Raw genomic sequence first — 18919 nt, forward strand, 5'->3', positions numbered from 1 at the left:
GTGTCTGACGCGGAGTGAATGAGATAGCGCTCATCAGATGCAAATGCATGTGAATGAGGCTATTACTCATTCACTCCAAATGCAAAAACAATAAATGTGCGTCTCAGACGCACATTTATCGCTCAGCTATTAATGCCTGCCTGGAGCAGGCATTAATAGCTGAGCGCACTGAAAAAAGTACAGAAAAGCAGAAAAAAATGCTTTTCTGTACTTTTTTTTTTAAGTTAAAAAAAAAAGAAAAGAAAAAAAAATCCGCCGGCCGCTTTGAAGACTGACGCGGATATGCTCGGAGTCGGTTTTCAGAACCGGCTGGCTGCAGTAATGAAAACCAACGCCAAGTTTATCGGCATCGGTTTTCATAACCGGCAGACTGCCGGTAACTGCAGGGTCGTGTTAGCAAGGTGGCGCTAAGGTGCGACCCTAGCGCCTCCTTGCTAGCGCGACCCCCCTAATTTGTTTATTGCATGGCGCCCCCCCTTGCGGGCGCCATGCGCGCGCTAAGAAAGCGGGCGCTGAAAAGTCAGTGCCCGCTTTCTGCAAATTTTATTGCATCGGCCCCATAAGTTGCTATAGTTGGTCAGACAGGGTCTATCAAGCCCAACATCCTGCTTCCAACAGTGGCCAATTCAGGGTACAAATACCTGGCAAGTACCCAGACATTAAATAGATCCCATGCTGCTAATGCTGGTAATAAGCAGTGGCTATTCCCCATGTCAACTTAATTAACAACAGTTTATAGACTTCTCCTCCAGGAACTTGTCCAAATCTTTTTTTAAACCCAGCTATGCTAACTGCCTTTACCACATCTTCTGGTAACGACCAGAAGGCTGCTGTTCTCTGCTGAGTGAGAGAGCAGAACTGAGAGGCAGAAAATCTTCGGCTGGCCTGCTGTGCCCCCCTCCCCCCACCTAAAATTTTGCTGCCCTAGGCACAGGTCTAGTGTGCCTTTTGGCAAATCCAGGCCTGCACTTCCCCATGGTTCTGGTGTGGTTTCACAGGGAAAGTACCAGGCGTGGACCCTTCCCACAACTGAGGAGAGTCTGAAGAAAGAATTCCTGGTCAGTGATATGGGTGGAGACCCAGGGAGGGGCATCCAGTAATCAGGGAGGAGCTGGGGTTCAACAGAGAGAGCCCCGAGTGAACTGAAGTAAAGAAGAAGAGGTAAGGAATCGGAAGAGTTTAAAATTGTGCTTACTGAGAAGGGATTTTTGTGTCTTCCTCCACGCCCCCTGTGGGAGTTTTGGAAAAAGGAGGCTGCCCATTTGAGGGAAGAATCCTAAGGAGTTCATGGTTGCAGAGTGGTCAGCTAGAAGCTGCCCAGAGTTTGTGAAGTTTCTGAGAGGATAAAATGAGAGCTGCCTTCAAAGCAGGTAGTTGGGAGGAGGGTTCCTGGCCTGTATTCGGAGTGCAGTGTATTGCTGCTAAAAGTGACAGATGTATTTTTTGGACTTTTGTCATGATTTGTGCACTAGCCAGTCCTGTGTGACTATTTTGGGACCTCGTTATAGCTGAAATCAATGCCAGTAAATAACTTTTATCTTTGAACAGGCCTGGTGTCTGCATGGCATGTTTTGGTACCTTGGGCTGGGCTAATGATCAGAAGAGCTCCAGTGAGGAAAAACCCCTCAGGGCCTTGAAGCATTAAATCTTTTCCCTTCCTGTGCAAGAGCCCTGGGTCATCATGGGGCCTGCGCTGGGCCATGAACTTCCCCATGAACACCTATCCTGATCTTCTCCTTCTCGGGAGCAGATTGAGATAGGAGCTACACTAATATTTTCACTCCTTTGTGACAACACCTGGGCTCTTAAAACTCATCTTCTCAAAGTCCATACAATATCCCATCTGAACGTGGCATCCTGGGGAGGAGCAGTGCAGCTCCAGCCTGATGTTATTTAGCTCTGTCCACAAATTTTTTTTTATCTATGAAGTGAAGTTTCTTAAATATATTAAAACAGAAATCTTGAAGAAACCACATTTTAAAAAGTAGCAAAAAAGGTGATCTTAATGTAAAATCCCTTTGTCTAACTTAAGTAAATCTATACCTTCTCATTGGAAATGGAATAGTCCAGTCCACCATCTGGATTCACCTGGTACACCCTGTGCCAGCTGAGGGTAGACCACGACCCAGACCCTGAGAGAAGTCTAGATACTGCTCCAAAACATTGTTGTGCTTTCCTGTGTGAAAGGACGCCAGAAAAATATAGAGGCTCTGTGAGGATTCAGCATGTCTCTGTACCCCCACGATTCTGGTCACGGCTTTTCACAGTCTGTAATCTTAAACTACAGGTGGATCAAGTTTACCTGTATTTTCAGGGATGGCGTTTCCTCTTCATTGCCCCGAGGAAGGGGGGGGGGGGGGGGTGAGGGGACCCTGACCCAGGATATTGTGGTTAAAGTAGTCCCCCACCCTGAGGAAGCACCAAAACACAAAGGGATGCCTCTTCCTCCATGTGGCAGCCCTCTGCCTCAAATAACGCCCAGCTGGTGTTGGACTCTCCTCCTTAAAAGGTGCAGGGCAAGTTTACAGGTCTCCAAAGGCTGCTGGCCCACCTGTGTGCCTTTAAGGAGGCAGGCCCGACAGAACCCTGCTGCGCTCGTGCTGAGTGGTGCTTAGACGAAAGTGCCACCAGGATGGAGGAGGAGACGCCCCTTCCACTGTGGCACCTCCCAGGCAGTTGCCTAGGAATCTGGACCTGAGCATTTCCATGGCAGCTGTGAGTAGACTCCACTTGGGAAATGGCCTCCCTGATCAAACAGTGATCTTGCTGCTGTGGGAGGGGAAAGAAACACTCCCCCCCCCCCCCCCCCCCCCACCACCACCACCACCTGTATTTTAGGAAGGTGGCCAGAGAGTAACATGCTGCTGGCTTTAATCTCTTGGGCCGATCCAAACAAAAAGATGTCCCTTGTGTCCTGGTGCCAGACATCCAAAACCTGAACTAAACCTATTTGGAAGCCTGCACTTCTCTCACAGAAGAGCAGGAGGCGAATGGACTGTCGTGTGCATTAAATCTCTCCCTTAGCTTTGCCTCTGAACTAAAGGGCGAGTCCTTGGGCACACCCAGGCTCTGTGTGAAGTGCCAGTTGTGTGGTAAAGGTAGATAGTCAAGGGTCCCTCCCCTCCTGGGCTCCAATTCAACAGCTTTTTTTATTTACCTTTTAGGAAAAAGAACCCAGGTGCCTGCGTTTAGGGTGAACACCACTCACTGGGCACACTAATGTGAAATTATCTATAAAAGGTTGTGAGCACTCTTGATTTCTCTCTTCCCGTGGCTTAACGAAAAAAGACAGCTGAGTCATAGCATTTCCTTCTGAAGACTTATGTTTATTTTCCCTACATGCAGTGCTACGGTGCGTCCCACAGACGCGTGGAACAGGACCCTGCCCCTCAGTCCGGGCATTTTGCCTTGCCCATCAGTGCATTTAGCTTTCAACAGCTGCCATCCAGATCATCTTGCACTCGTGCCCTCTAGCGCGACAGTCCTATTATTTGCAGGATGAAGAGGAAAAGGTTTATAATATCCAGGTAGAGGTTCAGCGCTGCAAAGACGTATTCTTCCGGGTCTATGCTGTAGCGGTGCTTCCCTCCCATCATGAGCTGGGTGTCCACCACCAAGTACTGGCAGAAGAGGAGAAAGGGAAGAAGCAAAAGGCCTTTGTTAGCACTGGACTTCTAGGTGGGCTCTTTCTGCCTAAGATCCCAAGTGTGGGGTCTGAGCCATGAGCTGCAGACAGTCCCTTCTTGTTTTGGCCTTTTGCCTGATATTGAGAACCTGTACAATATAGGATGGTTGCTATCCTGCCACCTGACCCCCAGGGGGGCGACACAATGACAATGCTACAACCATTCCCAAAGCAGGAGGAATAAACCTCCTATTAAAAAAAAAAGAAAAAAGAAAATTAAAAAAAAATAGCATTTTTTTAAAAGTACATAAAACTTCACACCCTGACCTCCATATTTCAGTCAATAGAAAGGGAGTAGAGTGTTACTTCATCAAATATAACAATTGTTAAAAGCAGCAAAGTCACAGGATAGAGATGATCCCTTAACTAGATTAACAAATGTTTTAATATGCAAGGTCTCAAGACCACTGAAATCCTTTGTTCAGGCAATGTCATTCTTTAAACAAACCCTGACAGAAATCTAAACCAGTGTTTCCCATCCAGTGTGCCATGGCCTTACTGGTGTGCCTTCAGACCTGATCAGGAAAAAGCACCACTGCCTGATGCTCAGCCCCAGGCCAGAATCTGGGCTCTGCTCCAAGCACCTCACAGCAAGAAGAGATACCAGTGTACAGGAGCTCCTGTCTGAGGACACATGTAAGCATGCGTGCCTCTTCCTAGCTAAAGCATGAGCCCCAGAGCATGGTAATTAATGGGCAGCACGGTTAGCCGGACTAAACTTTATGCAGCAGGCAACTCACACAGCATCGCCTCATCTTCCCTAGCCTGAGCCTCTGTCCTATCCCCAGGCTGTGTGCGATGGGGAGGGGAGAGCATGCACTGAGCTCCGGATGTGATTTACTCGTGAGTGTTGGATGCAGCAGCAGTGAAGGAGCTCTGGCAGTCACATGCTGCAGCCGAGGTAACTAACCTGGTCGCCCATACAACCCCAGCTACTCCTGTGACCTGCAATGTGTATACAGAGAGAGCTGATCCATTGTGACGGGTTCATCTGTGTCTCTGCCTCCTCTCTCTGCCTTTGATTAGAAATTTGGAAGAGAGACTGGTAGGCTTCCGATGCTTCTCCAGCCCTTCTTTTGGCCCTATGAGTCCGCACTGCTTTCTGCATGGAGTCTGGCGTGCCAAACATCATATTAATGTAGGTGTGCTTTGGGCTTCAAAAGGTTGTGAAACACTAGTCTAAAGCACGTACTGGCTGACAAAACAATGCACGGTGCAGAGGGGAATATTGCTATGATCAGGAAACATTTGTTTGGGGGGAAGTTTGGAAGATGCACAGTTTTGTGCATGATTACTTTATAAGCAGCTGGAGACATGAACATTGCATAGCATGACATTTCTAAAACCAGACAGGGAATTGATGTCTCATGGTCCAATCAACCATTGCTTGGAGTCAGACAGATTATTGTATTTAATGTACGTTTTGGAACCCGTGGGGGCCTAGGCATAGCCCAGCCCATCCTGTCGCTCACTGCTCAGTTCTCGTGTCATGTAACTTTCAGTTGTTTCTGCCGCCAAGAAACTTTGGTATGAACTGTATCTTTAAAAGCCTGATACTTAGCTGTTCTCCACTGAGATAACTAGTTTTCAGTTTCAACTGAATTTCGGCTCCCTGATGCTTCTGCTCCCTGTCACGGTCAGGCTGCAGCAAGTCAGCGATTGAAACAACCAGGGTAGACAAGAGCAGTGGTTCCCAAACTGGTTGGTTGCAACCTAATATGGGCTCTTAAAATCAGTGGCTAGAGTCCACTGCATTGTACAAATGTGCAGAGCATCAGGACACAAGAAACAGGTCTGCGATGCCCTGCCCCCTCCCTCCAGATCTCTGCGTCAGCCTTCACCAGGGTGCGCGCGCGGCTCCTGGTCCCTTCTGCGTGAAAGGTTTCCTGTTAGACAGGAAAATCCTTGTGGAGGGCCAGAGCCTGTGGGCAAGTGCTGTTTCCCATTGCTTCTGCTATCACTGTAACTGTTCTGGCCACCATGGCCTTCTCTCTTCAGGAAAGATGGATAAGGAAGGGAGGTCTTCTAATTTGTTTTCATCATAATCTGAGGTTGTGCATTTTCAAGTGTTAAAATGGTGTCATATTGGATACAAGTTTGGGCAGTGCTCATGTAGAATCTGCTAGGGATATGCATTTCCTGAATGGGAAAAACATGACGAATGAGTTGATGTTCAGTTTGGTTCATTACAAACAAACCAACAATTCAACTGAACTTTTCTAAAAAAAAAATATTTTTTTTTTATTTTCAAATAGTTTTATGTTTGGATTATGCCGCCACTTTGCTGGGGAGCAGCCAGCCCCTGGCATCCCTTCTTGTTCCGGCAATATAAAATTGTTATGCTGGGGGGGGGAGCTGCTAGCCCTCCAGAAGCCCCCTTGCAGCTCGCCCCTTTAAAAATGCTGGGGCCAGACATCCTCCTCCCACCAGATGCCACAATCATGCACATCAGAGCCAGACACTGCTCCCTTACTCCTAAGAAGTCCCACCTCCTAGCCATGAGGACCCAAGTTTTGGTCCTGCCAGTTAAGTGTCCAGTGTTGCTCTGACAGTGACAGTGAATGCTGTCGGGCGTTGCTGTCAGAACAATGCTAGATCATGCCTAGGTGGCAGGACCAAAGCCTGTGTCCTCTCAGCTAGGCTTTGCATCCTTTACAGGTGGGGACTTCTTGGGTTTAGGGGGGGGGGGGGGAGGGGATCAGCACTGATTTTCACTTTGGGCAGGTGGGAAGGATAAGTCAGTGCTGCATGCGCTTGTGGCTTCTGGTGGGAGGGAGGGAGATGGGGCATCTGGCCTAACAGTTTTCAGGGGGATGCTAGGGGGCTGGTGGCTAGTGTGCTTTCTTTGCAAATCAACACGCACTATATACCAAAAACAAAAAAGAACAAACAAAATGGAAAAAAAAAAAAAAAAAAGCCCTGAACAAAACAAACCAAACAGAAGCATAACAAGCTAAAAATTGTCTGCATATCCCTAGAGTCTGCAGCAGATTTACACATGCACAAACTTCCTGGAGACTACCTGGAGACTGACTCCTGGAAAAGAAGATCTTAAGACCTGGACTCTGGTCCTGCATTGAGGCTCCCTCGCTATAGGCTGGTTCAACTGGAAACAAAGGTAAGGGCTGCTTGCCAGCATCCATCTGAGACTGAGAGCAAAAGAGCAGTGGTGGGTGGGAATGAGGATACCTGCCGGGGAAGGAAAACTACAGAGGGGGAATAGCGCTCTGCTCCCCCTCTATAAAACCATAATTTGCCTACCCAGCTTAATATATCCCCAGCTGTTATTTACTGCATCCTTCAATAGCTGTAGGAGCTGTGTGAGTATGTCAAGGCCAAATTTAAACCAGGGAATTCATGCTTGGTTAATTGAATTTTCAGGATTGTCCCCACATCTTTTGAGTAAATTCATCATATTTTTCTCAGCAGATCTGTGGAAAACCTAATAAAGATCTCTGATCTCTTTTCCCTTTTCCTTTTCCCTGCTGATGCCACCAAGTCCTACCTCCCTCTCTCTCACCCCCACTAATGAGCTCTGTCATTCCACCCTATGCTGAGCCTGACTTAAGCTTTTCTTCTGCCTCGCACCCCTCCTTCTTCAAGCTGACAGCTGTGAACCCTCTCTCACTTTCACCCCATTGTGGGGGGATCATCATCAAGGAGATGGTGAGGGTAGGCTCAACAGTATCATGGGTCGTAAGAGCAGGAAGATGGCAAGATTTGGTATCACTAGGGTTGCCAACTGGCTCCAGATTTTCAGGACAGATTGAGATTCAGTCCTGGCTTTACTTCCCTACATGCAGGTACTTAAAGTCTTGATTTTCTAAGGGAATGTAATAGGGAAATCAGAATAAGTCCCAGCATGCTATGGGGTAAAACCAGGACTGGATCTCAGTCTGTCCTGAAAATCTGGAGCCAGTTGGTAACTCTAAGTATCACATGGCTAGGAGGGGGCTGAGCAATGAGCAGAGGCATTAGGGGAGAGACAGATATACCTCATCAGTTGGGGGAGATAACTAAAACACTGGTTGGAAGGAGGGAAGAGAGATTCATCCTGCAGAGAGATTCATCAAATCATTTTGGTGAACGTTTGGAATTTTTTCGAGGTTCCTCAAAATTGTTTGCAAACTTCTTTTAAAGATGTTCAGCAGCTTTGGTACTGTATGCACAGCCATCAGTTCCTCTCTCTTCTCCTGGAGAAAGGGCATCTCTTTTTAAGATCATTAACATGAAGAGGAGAGACTTACCACAGCAAAGATGAGCACCCCCAGGGAAGCATAAACTATCTGTAACCACTGGGAGGGACAAGAGAGAAGGGAAAAAGTGTCAGGGATGAAGGGATTGAATGCAAAACATCAAGTCAGACACCTGCAATGTGTTCAGATTAAATGATCCTTCAAAATAAAAACCAGAAACACCTTTGGGGTAATGCCTTGGAAATCGTAGCACGCTCCCTCAAATTAATGAAATGCAAGCACTTTTGACCTGCATCGTTATCACTTACAGAAAAAAATATTCTTAGGAGTTTGCACAGGAAGTGTTTTTATCTTTATCTTTTATTTGAATTTATTAATTGCCCATATCCTGGGCGATGTACATAAAAAACAAATATAGCAATAAATACACAACCAAGTCAAAATCAACAAAGACAAAAAAGCGTGAAAAAATACAAAAACTTTCTGTGGACTTATCTGCTTTAATGTTTAATTTCTTTTATTTATTGTTTGTTTCTTTTATTTCATTTATTTAAAATGAAAAAGAAATGTTTAAATAATGAAAACCGAAACCAAATTTAAAAAAAAATGCTTTCTTAAGAAAAGCAAAACTACAAAACATTGGGACACCATGGGGCAAAAGCAGGACTGGATTAGCCTATTTTTAATGAAATGGAGCTTGCTCTTCTCCTGGTATTGCCTTAAAAGCAGTATTTAGCCCTGCCTTCTCTTCAGTAGCTGAGAAGGCACTGCATGCCAGGAGCAAAAGGATGCTCAGCCAAGAATTGCACCTGTTTGGTAACGTGGTGCACTAACTACTAGGCCTTCAGACTAGCTGTTTATTTCATTTAACAAGAAATTCAGAACTAAAGGAATCTCCTTAAATAAACAAGCATGTGGTCTGGTTTATATTTTTTTCTCTCGCTTATCTGGTGCTTCTAGCCAAAATCTCACAGCTAGAGCAGTGCAGGAGTCTCCCCAGGAGCTCAGCATTGCCAGCCTCACTGCTGGAACCCCTCTGGTGTCTCTTAGGATTAGCCATCACCATCAGGACGGTGGCAGAACCAGGGCCAGTCGAAATCTATACAGACTCAGCACCCATTCTGGGTTGCGGTTGACAACCATGTAACTAGCTCTAAATCAGTGTTCTAGTCCAAAGTAAGATAATAATGCAATGTAACATAAAATCTCCTAAAATCCTTTTCTCGGTCATTTAAAATTAGACTGGTTCAGCTCAGCTAGAATAATGTTATTTGAACCATATAAAGTGAAATACTCACAAATGATCTTATGATGGCACAAAGAAGTCCAAAAGCTAATAGCGCCAGAAGAACGACGACCATAATCCCGGAGGCCATGGTGAAGTCCCACTGCAGACAACAATTACAGCAGGCATCAAGCATCGTTAGAAAGAAGAATGATACTCAAATATAATTGTGGCAAACAGAATAAAACAACAGTTACATTCATGTTGTACAATAATGCTCAGGGGCCCCACCTACCATGTGTCCAATAAAATGATGAACAATGGGCCAGATATACTAAGCATGCATCCCAGAGTCACCAAATGGGAGAAGGCCCTCAGTACAAATCCTTCAGAATTTAACTGTTCTTTTTAGCATTCCCTCCACCTTTCATAGACACGTAGAAGAGGAAAGCAGATAAAGACCACAAGGCCTATCCAATCTACCTATTTTGTTTTCCTGTGGTAATACCACAGTTTCTACTTGCAAAGCAGACTCTGAACAAAATGGTGGCCCGGGTAAGGGTTGCTTTTAGTGCCAGGGTTTAATTTGTAGACAAAAAGGAAATGGAACCAGGGGAGGGGGAGGAATGTGAAGAGTGGTGCCTTGGGCAGATGTGACCGGTCAGAGGTGGTGGAGCCAGGCACTTTTTTTCCCAAACACTTCCTCATCCTTACCCCAGTGATCTCCATCCCCAGCCCCCACCAGTGTTCAACCTCCAGTCATCCTTCACCCACCAGAACTGGTTTACACCATGGGTCCTTCTCCACTCCCTCAGGTCTCAGAAAAAAAGGTGGCAGAACACTGTTCTAGGTCATTCCACCACAAATTAAGGCACAGGTTATGGACACAAAATGGAGTTGAATTAGCACAGGTTTGAAACTTGTGAGCAGTAGCATAGTAGCCAGCATTGAAGCGTTCATGATGGGCATTACTGCTCACGAGTTTCAGACTTGTGCTAACTCAACCCCTTTTTGTGTCTGCAGTGACTGCTTCAGGATCTCACGCTCTCCTCCTGTTCCCTGAAGAACAGCACTCCGCTCTGCCCCTCTTCTCTGCAGGCTGCCTAGAGGGGTTCGTGCAGAACACTTCCTGCTGCTCTTCCTCTTAAGTCTGAAAGGAAGTGGTGGAGCTGCGTTTCACGCCATTCCCCCACACATAAAGCCCTGCTTAGCACTTCCCCTTCCCTCAAAAGGATGATGTGGTGCCTCCTCCCTTCCCTTGGCTTGGCATCCAGGGTGTTTGCCATTCTTGCCCTGTCTACTTGATCTCTGATATTACCTTCATTTCATTGCAACCAAGGATCCTCTGTGCTTGTCACGTGCTTTCTTGACTTCTGATGTTGTTTAGGTTTTACTAGGAGGCTGTTTCATGTATGCACCACTCTCTCTGTGAAGTACTTTGTTATGTTATTCCTGAGTCTACCCTCTTTGAGCCTCATATTATGATCCCTAGTTCTACAACATTCTTTCCAATGAACATATTTGCTTCTTGTGCAGTATTTATACCTTTGAGGTATCTGAATATCTCTGTCATATGTCCCTGCTCACTCATCTCCTCTGTCCTTTACTTATTTAGGTCCTTGAATCTCACTTCACAGGGCTTTTGGTGCAGACTCTGCACCATTTTGGTAGCCTTTCTCTGGACTACCTCTACTCTACATTATTTTGGAGATGTGGCATACAGAATTGGACACAATACTCCAGATGAGATCTCACCAATGATTTGTACAAAGTCATGATCATTTCTTTTTTTTTTTTCTACTGGTTATACTTCTCCCTATGCTCCCTAATATCCCTATGGCCTGTGGCAGTATTATGATATCTTGAAATTAACAGATATGATCATTCTGAGATTTATCTCCTGTTTAGTGCTCATCAGATCTCAGCCCGTTCCTCTTCATGTACTGGGGGTGAGATATTCTTGGATTTCTGCATGCCTTATTCACTAGATATCTGCATTTATTTTACCCTAATGGATAAAATACAACAGATAAGTTGTCTTAAGTTCGGTTTGCTGGAGCTGAACCACTACTGTTGCAATAGTAGTGACTCCATTAATTTAACCAAAACTGAAATTGATATACATAGTAACATAATAAATAACAGCAGGTAAAGACCAAAGAGGCCCATCTAGTCTGCCCAGTAGTGATTGTGTGCAGATTTACCCCAAGAAGATAAAATTCACCCTTGGAACCCAACCCCGAATCCATTGTGTCCTCTTTAGGGTTGCAACCTCAGACCCATGCAGGTTTCCCCACGCCATCCAGGAAGCACAATGCAGCCTTATCACTGCGGTCCTGCTCAGTCAAGGCTGCCCGGTGCCCTCATTACCTTTACCAGAGATTCCTTGACCACTGGCTAGTGATAATGAACTTGCACTAGATTATGTTATTTGTATAATCCGTTTTCTTTGTTGTCTCCTCTGTATTAATAAAGTTCTTAGCCTGTTTGTGGCTGCTCCGTGACCCAGAGAAGTGAGTTGCAGAGTGATCCCGCTATTTTTTGTGCTTGGGCTGTAGGCGTCATTTTAGGGAACTGTGTGACCCCTGGGTTTTGCGGCGCCGGTATGTCCCTAGAACCCACTAAGGGGATAACTTGCAGGGCAGGGCACATGTCCAGAAGTAAGCAGGACCTGAGTTTGCAATCAGGAGATTTGCCACTGTAGGGGGCATGTACGCAGGTGAAGCTGTGCAGTGGCTGTCGGGTGCCAAGTGACCATGGGGTTACCCTAAAAGGGTGTTAACACTACCTCTGGGGCGATATGTGATAACCCTCTTTTGCATACTGGAAGTGCAACATAGGCATTCAGGTAAGTAGAAATAGAGGGGATGGGGTGCCAATATGGTATTACCAGGAATAAGAGAAAAACTCCTCTACAAGAGCTCAGCTGAAGCTGGCAGCAGTACTCCTGCAGCTTCCCCCAATTCCAGGTATGCAGCAACTTGGAAGCTGGCTCCAGTTAGACACAGGAAAGATTGTAAAGGCTATTTCACCTTGTTACAGTTTGATTGCAGCATAATTGCTTTATGAAGGCACTGAGCATTATTAAAGCCACACTGCCGAAGGCAAAGCTTCTGAATTAGGCTCCGGTGGTTTTCTTATAGAAGAACCAGTCTTCAACCTACACAAAACACCCTGCGTCAACCACAGAAATCAAGTATACGCAAAGAGAATTGGTTCATTGTTACCAGCTCCATCCCTGCACCCATCTTTTGTATGACGTGGGATGACATCTGCCCATCTCAGGTTCTCTGGAACCACTTTTCAAAGATCAACTAAGCAGAACTGTCAGTGGAGCTGTCAAAATCTCTGAGTTCCATCAATATCCTAGGATGTATCCCATCTCACCCCATTGCTTTGTTCATGTTCAGTGTTACCAGGTCCATGCAAACCCTCTTTTTTTTGGTAAACAACATACGGTACTACTGTACTATACGTTGCATTGGCAAATGATCAGTTCTCCTTCTCCACCCTTTCTTCACTGAAAACTGAACAAAAGGGTATGTTCAATGTTTCTACTTTTAACTCGTCACCACCGACATTACTTCTTTTCACTTCAGTCTTACAATCCCATCACTGCATTTCTTCCTTTCGGTAATATATCTGAAAGTAAAATCATCAACCTGCTTTATGGCATTAGCTTGTCCCTTTCCTATTCTGACTGCCTTCCCTGCTTCCTCAGCTTCTCCAGATATTTATCCCCAGAACTCATCTTTCTGAGATCCTAAGTACCTCCTGAATGGTAATATTTTTACACTAATTTAGTTCTTTTAAAAACTAGATGTACTATTTTTCCCTTTTTCTTTTATTTATCTTCCTAACATAAAGAATTGTTGCCCTTACAATGGCTGCTTTTAGTTTTGCCCACTGTCTTTTGACTTCACAAGAATGTTCCCACCCTGCCAGCGACTCTCTATCTTAACAAAGTTGGCACTGCAGAAGTCCAGGACCCATGTGTGACCGATTTGGGGATCACTAGGCTCTCAGATGGCCACAATCGATGATATTTAGAAACGCTTTCCCATTTGGAAGTACCAGGTCCAGTGTTACCTCCCTCCTTTGTGGGCTCTGTTACCAGTTGCTTGAGAAGCGACTCTGGACTAGAGCCCTGAATCTCAGTCCTAATTTTCCTGCAGCTGATGGACTAAAATAATGGATTGAGAACCAAAAGCCCTGGATTCAAATTTGGCTTCTCCCACTGATGCTTATGACTTCGGGCAAATCACCATGGGGGCAATTTTCAAACTGTCTGCACTGGGGAAAAGCCTTCAGGTACTTTTTAACTGCGAACTTTGCGCGAAGTTTGTAAAAGGGAAAACAGGTGCATCTTACCACAGATACAAAATGCTCACAGACAATTGCTCTTGTATGTTTGTGTGGGTAGATTTTCTCTGTAAAATAACACATGTAGACTTGAGAAGAAAATCTATGCAAGTTATATTCCAGTCCTACTGAAAATACGCCCCTGGGAACACCTCTTCTAACGTTGCCTAAAAGTACGTGTGTTATTTCAACCCTTCTGCCCGTGCTGGAGGTCTGTGGATTATGGATGTGGAAATGGTCATTTCTCAAGATCATTTCCCCTTTCCAAGAGAGCTCACAGTGCTTCCTCTTTTCCTGTAACCCGCTGCATTTCAGTTGCGTTAATGTTATTATTTTTTTTAATTAAGTGCCACTCTTCCCCCTTTTCTGCTTGCTCTGCTCTACCTGAACAGATTGTAGCCATATTCCAGCTATGGAACTCATTAAGCCACAACTATGAGATAGCTACAAAATCCAGATCTGCCTCTGGATCTGCAGGTCTGGAAGTTTATTACCCCAGACAATGAGCATTTGTACACATAGCCTTTTAGATGATGTTTCTTCATACCTACCCTCCTTAACTTCCCTGTTCCCCCGATGACAATCTGGGATTTCCACTTTTGTGTGTTTCTTCACTTATCTCTCTAGTTTGTCAGGATTGGTGGTCTTATTCAGTCAGCTTCCATCCACCACCATCCTCATCTAGTTAAACTCTTGGCAATGTATGATCTGAACTGTTCACCTAGGTCTATGATTCCCTTCTCGGACAAATACAAGCCCATCACTAACATATGGGGCCGAATATTCAAACAGCAGATAGCTGAATAAGTAGGACTTATCCGTCTATCTAGCAGCCGCTGAATATCAGCTTATATGTAGTGATTGCTGGATAGTCAGATAAGTCACTTATTAGCCGGAGAACGTTGCGGGTGGGCAGTGGGTGGATCGGGGTAGCGCTACATAACCGGATAACTTATCTGGCTAAGTAGCGATATTGAGACTTAGCAGGATAAGTTGTCTGTCTAAGTTAGACCTGCTCAATAACAGGTCTAAACGTAAATGGCTAATAGCGACTTCTACAGGATTATTATTCAGTGGCATAGCCGTGCCGCTGACTATCCACGGAACTTAGCCGGATAAGTTATATCCGGCTAAGTTATTCGGATATTCTTCAGATATGTACCCCAAAGTCTTGTATCCCTCCAGGTAGAGTCCCAGTCCACAAGAAATCCAAACCCCTTTTCCTCATACCAGCTCTTCAGCCATGCCTTGAAATTCCTTTTTTTAAAATTTAGCTCACACCTATGCCTTGGCAGCTCAGAACAAGTTACGTTCAGATACAGTAGGTATTTCCCTGTCCCCAAGCCGTAAAAGGTCACTCAGCTCATATAAGTAATGTGCCGTATATTTAGGGACCTTCGTTTTCAGCTTTTATTTTATTTTCCCTGGAAATTTATCAGTGTTTATTATTACCAACCAAATGACAGAAATCAGTGGGAATAAATTACTTCATTTTTTTTTTTCCCTATTGATTTTCTCCTGTTTTTGTTGATTACAATAAACATTGATACATTGTTGGAGAAAGTAAAATAAAATAACTGAAAATGAAGATCCTACATATATTATTCTTTCTTTTTTTAATATTAAAACCTCAGTTGGTGCAGTTTGTCATGTCACTTACTGGCATCATGAGACTGCTCCAGTGACTATGAAGTAATCTCTTGGTGATATTACTTGCTTATGGCCAGGGATTTAAAAGACCTGCAGGACAGCTAACGTAGGTGAAAAATTACGTTTAAGGATGACGTGCATTACTAGGTGTCTGTACTCTTTTGAAATGCTGCACAGGATAGAGAGAGCAGTTTTCTTTTAAAGCAGCAATACTAACAACATATTTTTCAATAATTAGCAGTTAAGACAAAATGATTCAACTCTCCTTTTTCATTCTAATTTATTTCACTACTGAAGAGAGATATACTGGCAGTATCTGCCACTGGAATGAGTGAACCAGGCAGCTTCCCAGGGGCTCAGGCCAAATGTGGTCCAGAAATGAAAACTATGAGGTCGATTTTAAAAGCTTTGCTAGCACAAAAATGCCCATGTATGTGCATATGTGAGGGGCATATGAGCAATGCAGTTTTTAAGAGCCGCGTATATGAGCGGCCAAAAATAAGGGTGCAGAAAAGGGGCGGGGCCAACACTTACACACGTAACTCTGTACTTTAAAACTGCAGAACATTACTGCTGGTCCTGATGAGGAGCAAGTCTTCAGATCCTGGGTTTTAGGGTTTACAGGACAGGGTGAGGGTTCTGGGTCAACTGAGGAGCCTGCAGGATGAACTACCAGAGGGGTCTGGATGACCTCGAGATTGGGCAAACTGGTGGACTATTTGGAAAAAAAATGGGAATGTCCCTCAAACGAGTATGTTTTAAAATCTGCTTCCATACACTTTTAAAGCCGGCAAAGACCTATGGGAGATACACGAAGTAGTAGGGATGTGCAATCATTTTTCCCGAATTAGGCAATTTCAACAAAATTGCCTAATTCGGAATGGTTCAGGAGAACCGAAAAACGATTGAATTTTTTCTGAAATTTCTGAAAAAATTCATTTTCGGGTTAGTGCGCGCTAACTCCCCGATCGTGCGCACTAACTCTGCCACGTTAGTGCGCATGATCGGGAGTTAGTGCGCACTAACCCGAAAATCGGGGCCCCTGAACCCCCCCTCTAACCACAGGAAAAATGAAATTCCCGTGGGGGGCGCCCCCAAACAAAGTCCAACACGAAATTCTAACCCGAAACATCTCTACAAAGTAGGTTTGCGCAAGTAACCTCTTAAAATTAGGAGCATACTTACACGTGGTAGATGTAATTTAAATCATGCATGCTCAAGTGCATGCCTGATTTAAGTTTCTGTATATCTCCACTCGCATGCCAATATATGGGTGTATGGGTGCACGCACGCTCGTTTTAAAATTAGCCTGTAAGTGCATGCCAACAGTGGCCTAAATTCTGCTCAAGTTGACAGTACAGGGGTCCAAGAAGAAGAATGGTGCAAGAGCTGCCCCAGCACCCTAAGTGCCCAGGGCAGCAATATGAGGGAAAAATCAGTGCAGGGCCTGTCAGAAGGATGCACTCACAAGCTCTGCAGCAGCCCCACCCATTCCCACTGCATGTGATTCCTGTTGCCAGGGAAACCCATGGAAGGGGCAGAGCTGCTGCACAGCCTGTGAGTTTGTGCCTCCTATAGGCCCTGCATTGACTCTTCCACCTAATACTGCTAATCCCAGGTCCCAAATCTGTCAAGTTTAGTTTAGTTTATTAAAATTTGTATCCCACATAGATCATAGATTTCATAGCAGTTAACAGTCGAGAACATTCATAATAAAAATAAACATCAAAACAATCAGCACATTAAACAAAACTGGGATAGAGGAATCACACATTCCTTGCTCATTGTTCAATGAAGGCTTTCTTGAAAAAATGTATCTTTAGAGCCCTCTTGAAAGTTTTCACACACGGCTGTATTCTGATTTCATTAAGAAAAGAGTTACACAAAATGGGTTTTGCTGCAGAGAAGCCCTGGTCCCTCGTAATGTTAAGGTGAGCTACCTTTACTTGTTGGGACTTCCAGTAGATTCCTCTGGGCTGATCTTAAGGTTCTAGGAGGGCTGTAGACTTTCAAGATTGAACTCACTTAGCTAAGATGATCCAAATTTAGCAAACCGAATATGATCACTGCAAGCTTGTATGGAATCTGCCATTTAATGGGGAGTCAATGTAGGTCTACCAGAACTGGTGTGATATGGTCACGTGTTTTGGAGCCGGACAAAAATGAGTGCTTCAGCATTCTGGACCAACTGGAGTGGACATCTAGAAGGACAGGGAAGCCCCACGTATAATAAGTTACAGTAGTCTAGGCTACAGAGCACAAGAGATTGAAGGACCATGCAAAAGTCAAGCAGTGGGTGCAGTTTTTTTGACTAATTGAAGCTTAAAAAATGAAGCTTTCACAAGTCAAGAGATGAAGCTTCCACAAGTCAAGAGGTGGGAGCTGACAACAGGGGAGAGAAGGACCCAGAAAGGGGCCATGATAGGTGACTATAAACCTGGAAATGAGCTATGGGGGCTTAGGATGCCATGGGGGACAGGAGGGCGAGGATTCAGGATGGGACCAGGGGTGAAAGGAAAGGAGGGAAAGGAACTAGGATAAGATCATGGGTGGAAGCGCAGGCAGGAGAGGTATAGAAAGGGCCATTGGGGTGGGAGTTGGAGGGCAGACAGAAGGAAAGGGATTCAGGAAGGATCCATGGACAGGGCCTTGATTCTAAAAATGTACCTGGCACCTCCAGGAGTCAAAGTACTTAAAGTTTTAATAGCTCATCTGACTTAGAGCCTTCTTAAAAAATGATTTTTTTCCCTTTTCTGTGCTTATTGGAAAAATTCTTTACTGAATAAGGCCATTCATCACGCTAAGCATTACAAATCTGAGTGAATCAATAGAGTCCCATGCAGCCAGCACACTGAGACATCTATAGCATAAACAGGTGAAGAGGGATTCAATAAAATAGAAAGCTTTTTCAACACCAAGGGTGTGGTCATAATAAAAGGGGAACACAATTTTATTTAAAATAAAAGTACAAAAATCTAAGAAGAAAATTATATGAAAAAACCCTCAAATTCATATATAGGAATAAAACTTAAAATGGAACTGAAAGAGTCAAGAAACAGGCAGGTTGGTATTCTGAAGAATCTAAAACGGTACTACTACTTCACTAGCAGAAGAATTAAAGATTATAATTTTTTGGTAAAATAATAAATTATTTTCTTATTGAATACGACTGGTCAGATATTTTATTGTTGATTTGATGATTATTAAATTAAATTATCTTATATAATTGCTTGTTTATTCCAGTCTTGGTCTGATGTTTTTTGCTGATACATATGTGTTATGTTTTATGTGGCCATGTGTGTTTTGGTTTATGTTCTGTTTTGTTCAGCACCTTATTGTGGTTACACAAGAGTCAAGCAGGGTGGTCTATAAATTATTAAATTAAAATCGACTTAAGTTAAAACTTACTTTTGTCTGTAGGGCAAATACGGACAAACCTAAGGTCACAAATGCTGTTGCTCCGACAGCCCACATCACTGCATCAGCTTCAAAGAAACTAAAATCCCCAAACAGATGATAACAGATTAAACACCATGGAACACTACATTGTGACAAAATGAACAGCGGCATAATTTTTGTTGTAGACTTACACTGAAATGGCTCCCAGCATTAGACCTTCGAAAATTGTCTAAAAATAAAATGAATCAAGAGAATAGTTAGGATTAGTTTGTAGAATGTGAAACCTTTGCTTTCAAAATATTTTTGGACAGACACTTCTCTCTTTTGCTCTGCAATGGTTCTCAACTTGGGAGGGAGGAGGAAATGCACGGGATGGATCAAGGATGGGAGGAGGTGCCAGAT

At 44.3% G+C, this 18919-nt stretch overlaps 1 protein-coding gene across 3 annotated transcripts in view; it reads right to left on the bottom strand.

Moving 5' to 3' along the window:
* Positions 1-3305: 3305 nt before the first annotated feature.
* Positions 3306-18919, bottom strand: part of LOC115084251 (protein lifeguard 1-like) — a 76210-nt gene continuing 60596 nt past the window's right edge. For 2 of the 3 annotated variants that reach the window (XM_029588865.1, XM_029588866.1), the window contains exons 6-10: positions 18709-18746; positions 18527-18614; positions 9180-9269; positions 7933-7980; positions 3471-3620 (exon numbers count right to left, since the gene is read on the bottom strand). In XM_029588865.1, the coding sequence (XP_029444725.1) occupies positions 3471-3620; positions 7933-7980; positions 9180-9269; positions 18527-18614; positions 18709-18746 (414 nt within the window). Of the gene's footprint in view, positions 3621-7932; positions 7981-9179; positions 9270-18526; positions 18615-18708; positions 18747-18919 lie in introns of all 3 variants that reach the window. The other variant, XM_029588867.1, reaches the window with a different exon arrangement.

This window comes from Rhinatrema bivittatum, chromosome 2 (genome assembly GCF_901001135.1).
Source record: "Rhinatrema bivittatum chromosome 2, aRhiBiv1.1, whole genome shotgun sequence".
NCBI classification, from domain to species: domain Eukaryota; kingdom Metazoa; phylum Chordata; class Amphibia; order Gymnophiona; family Rhinatrematidae; genus Rhinatrema; species Rhinatrema bivittatum.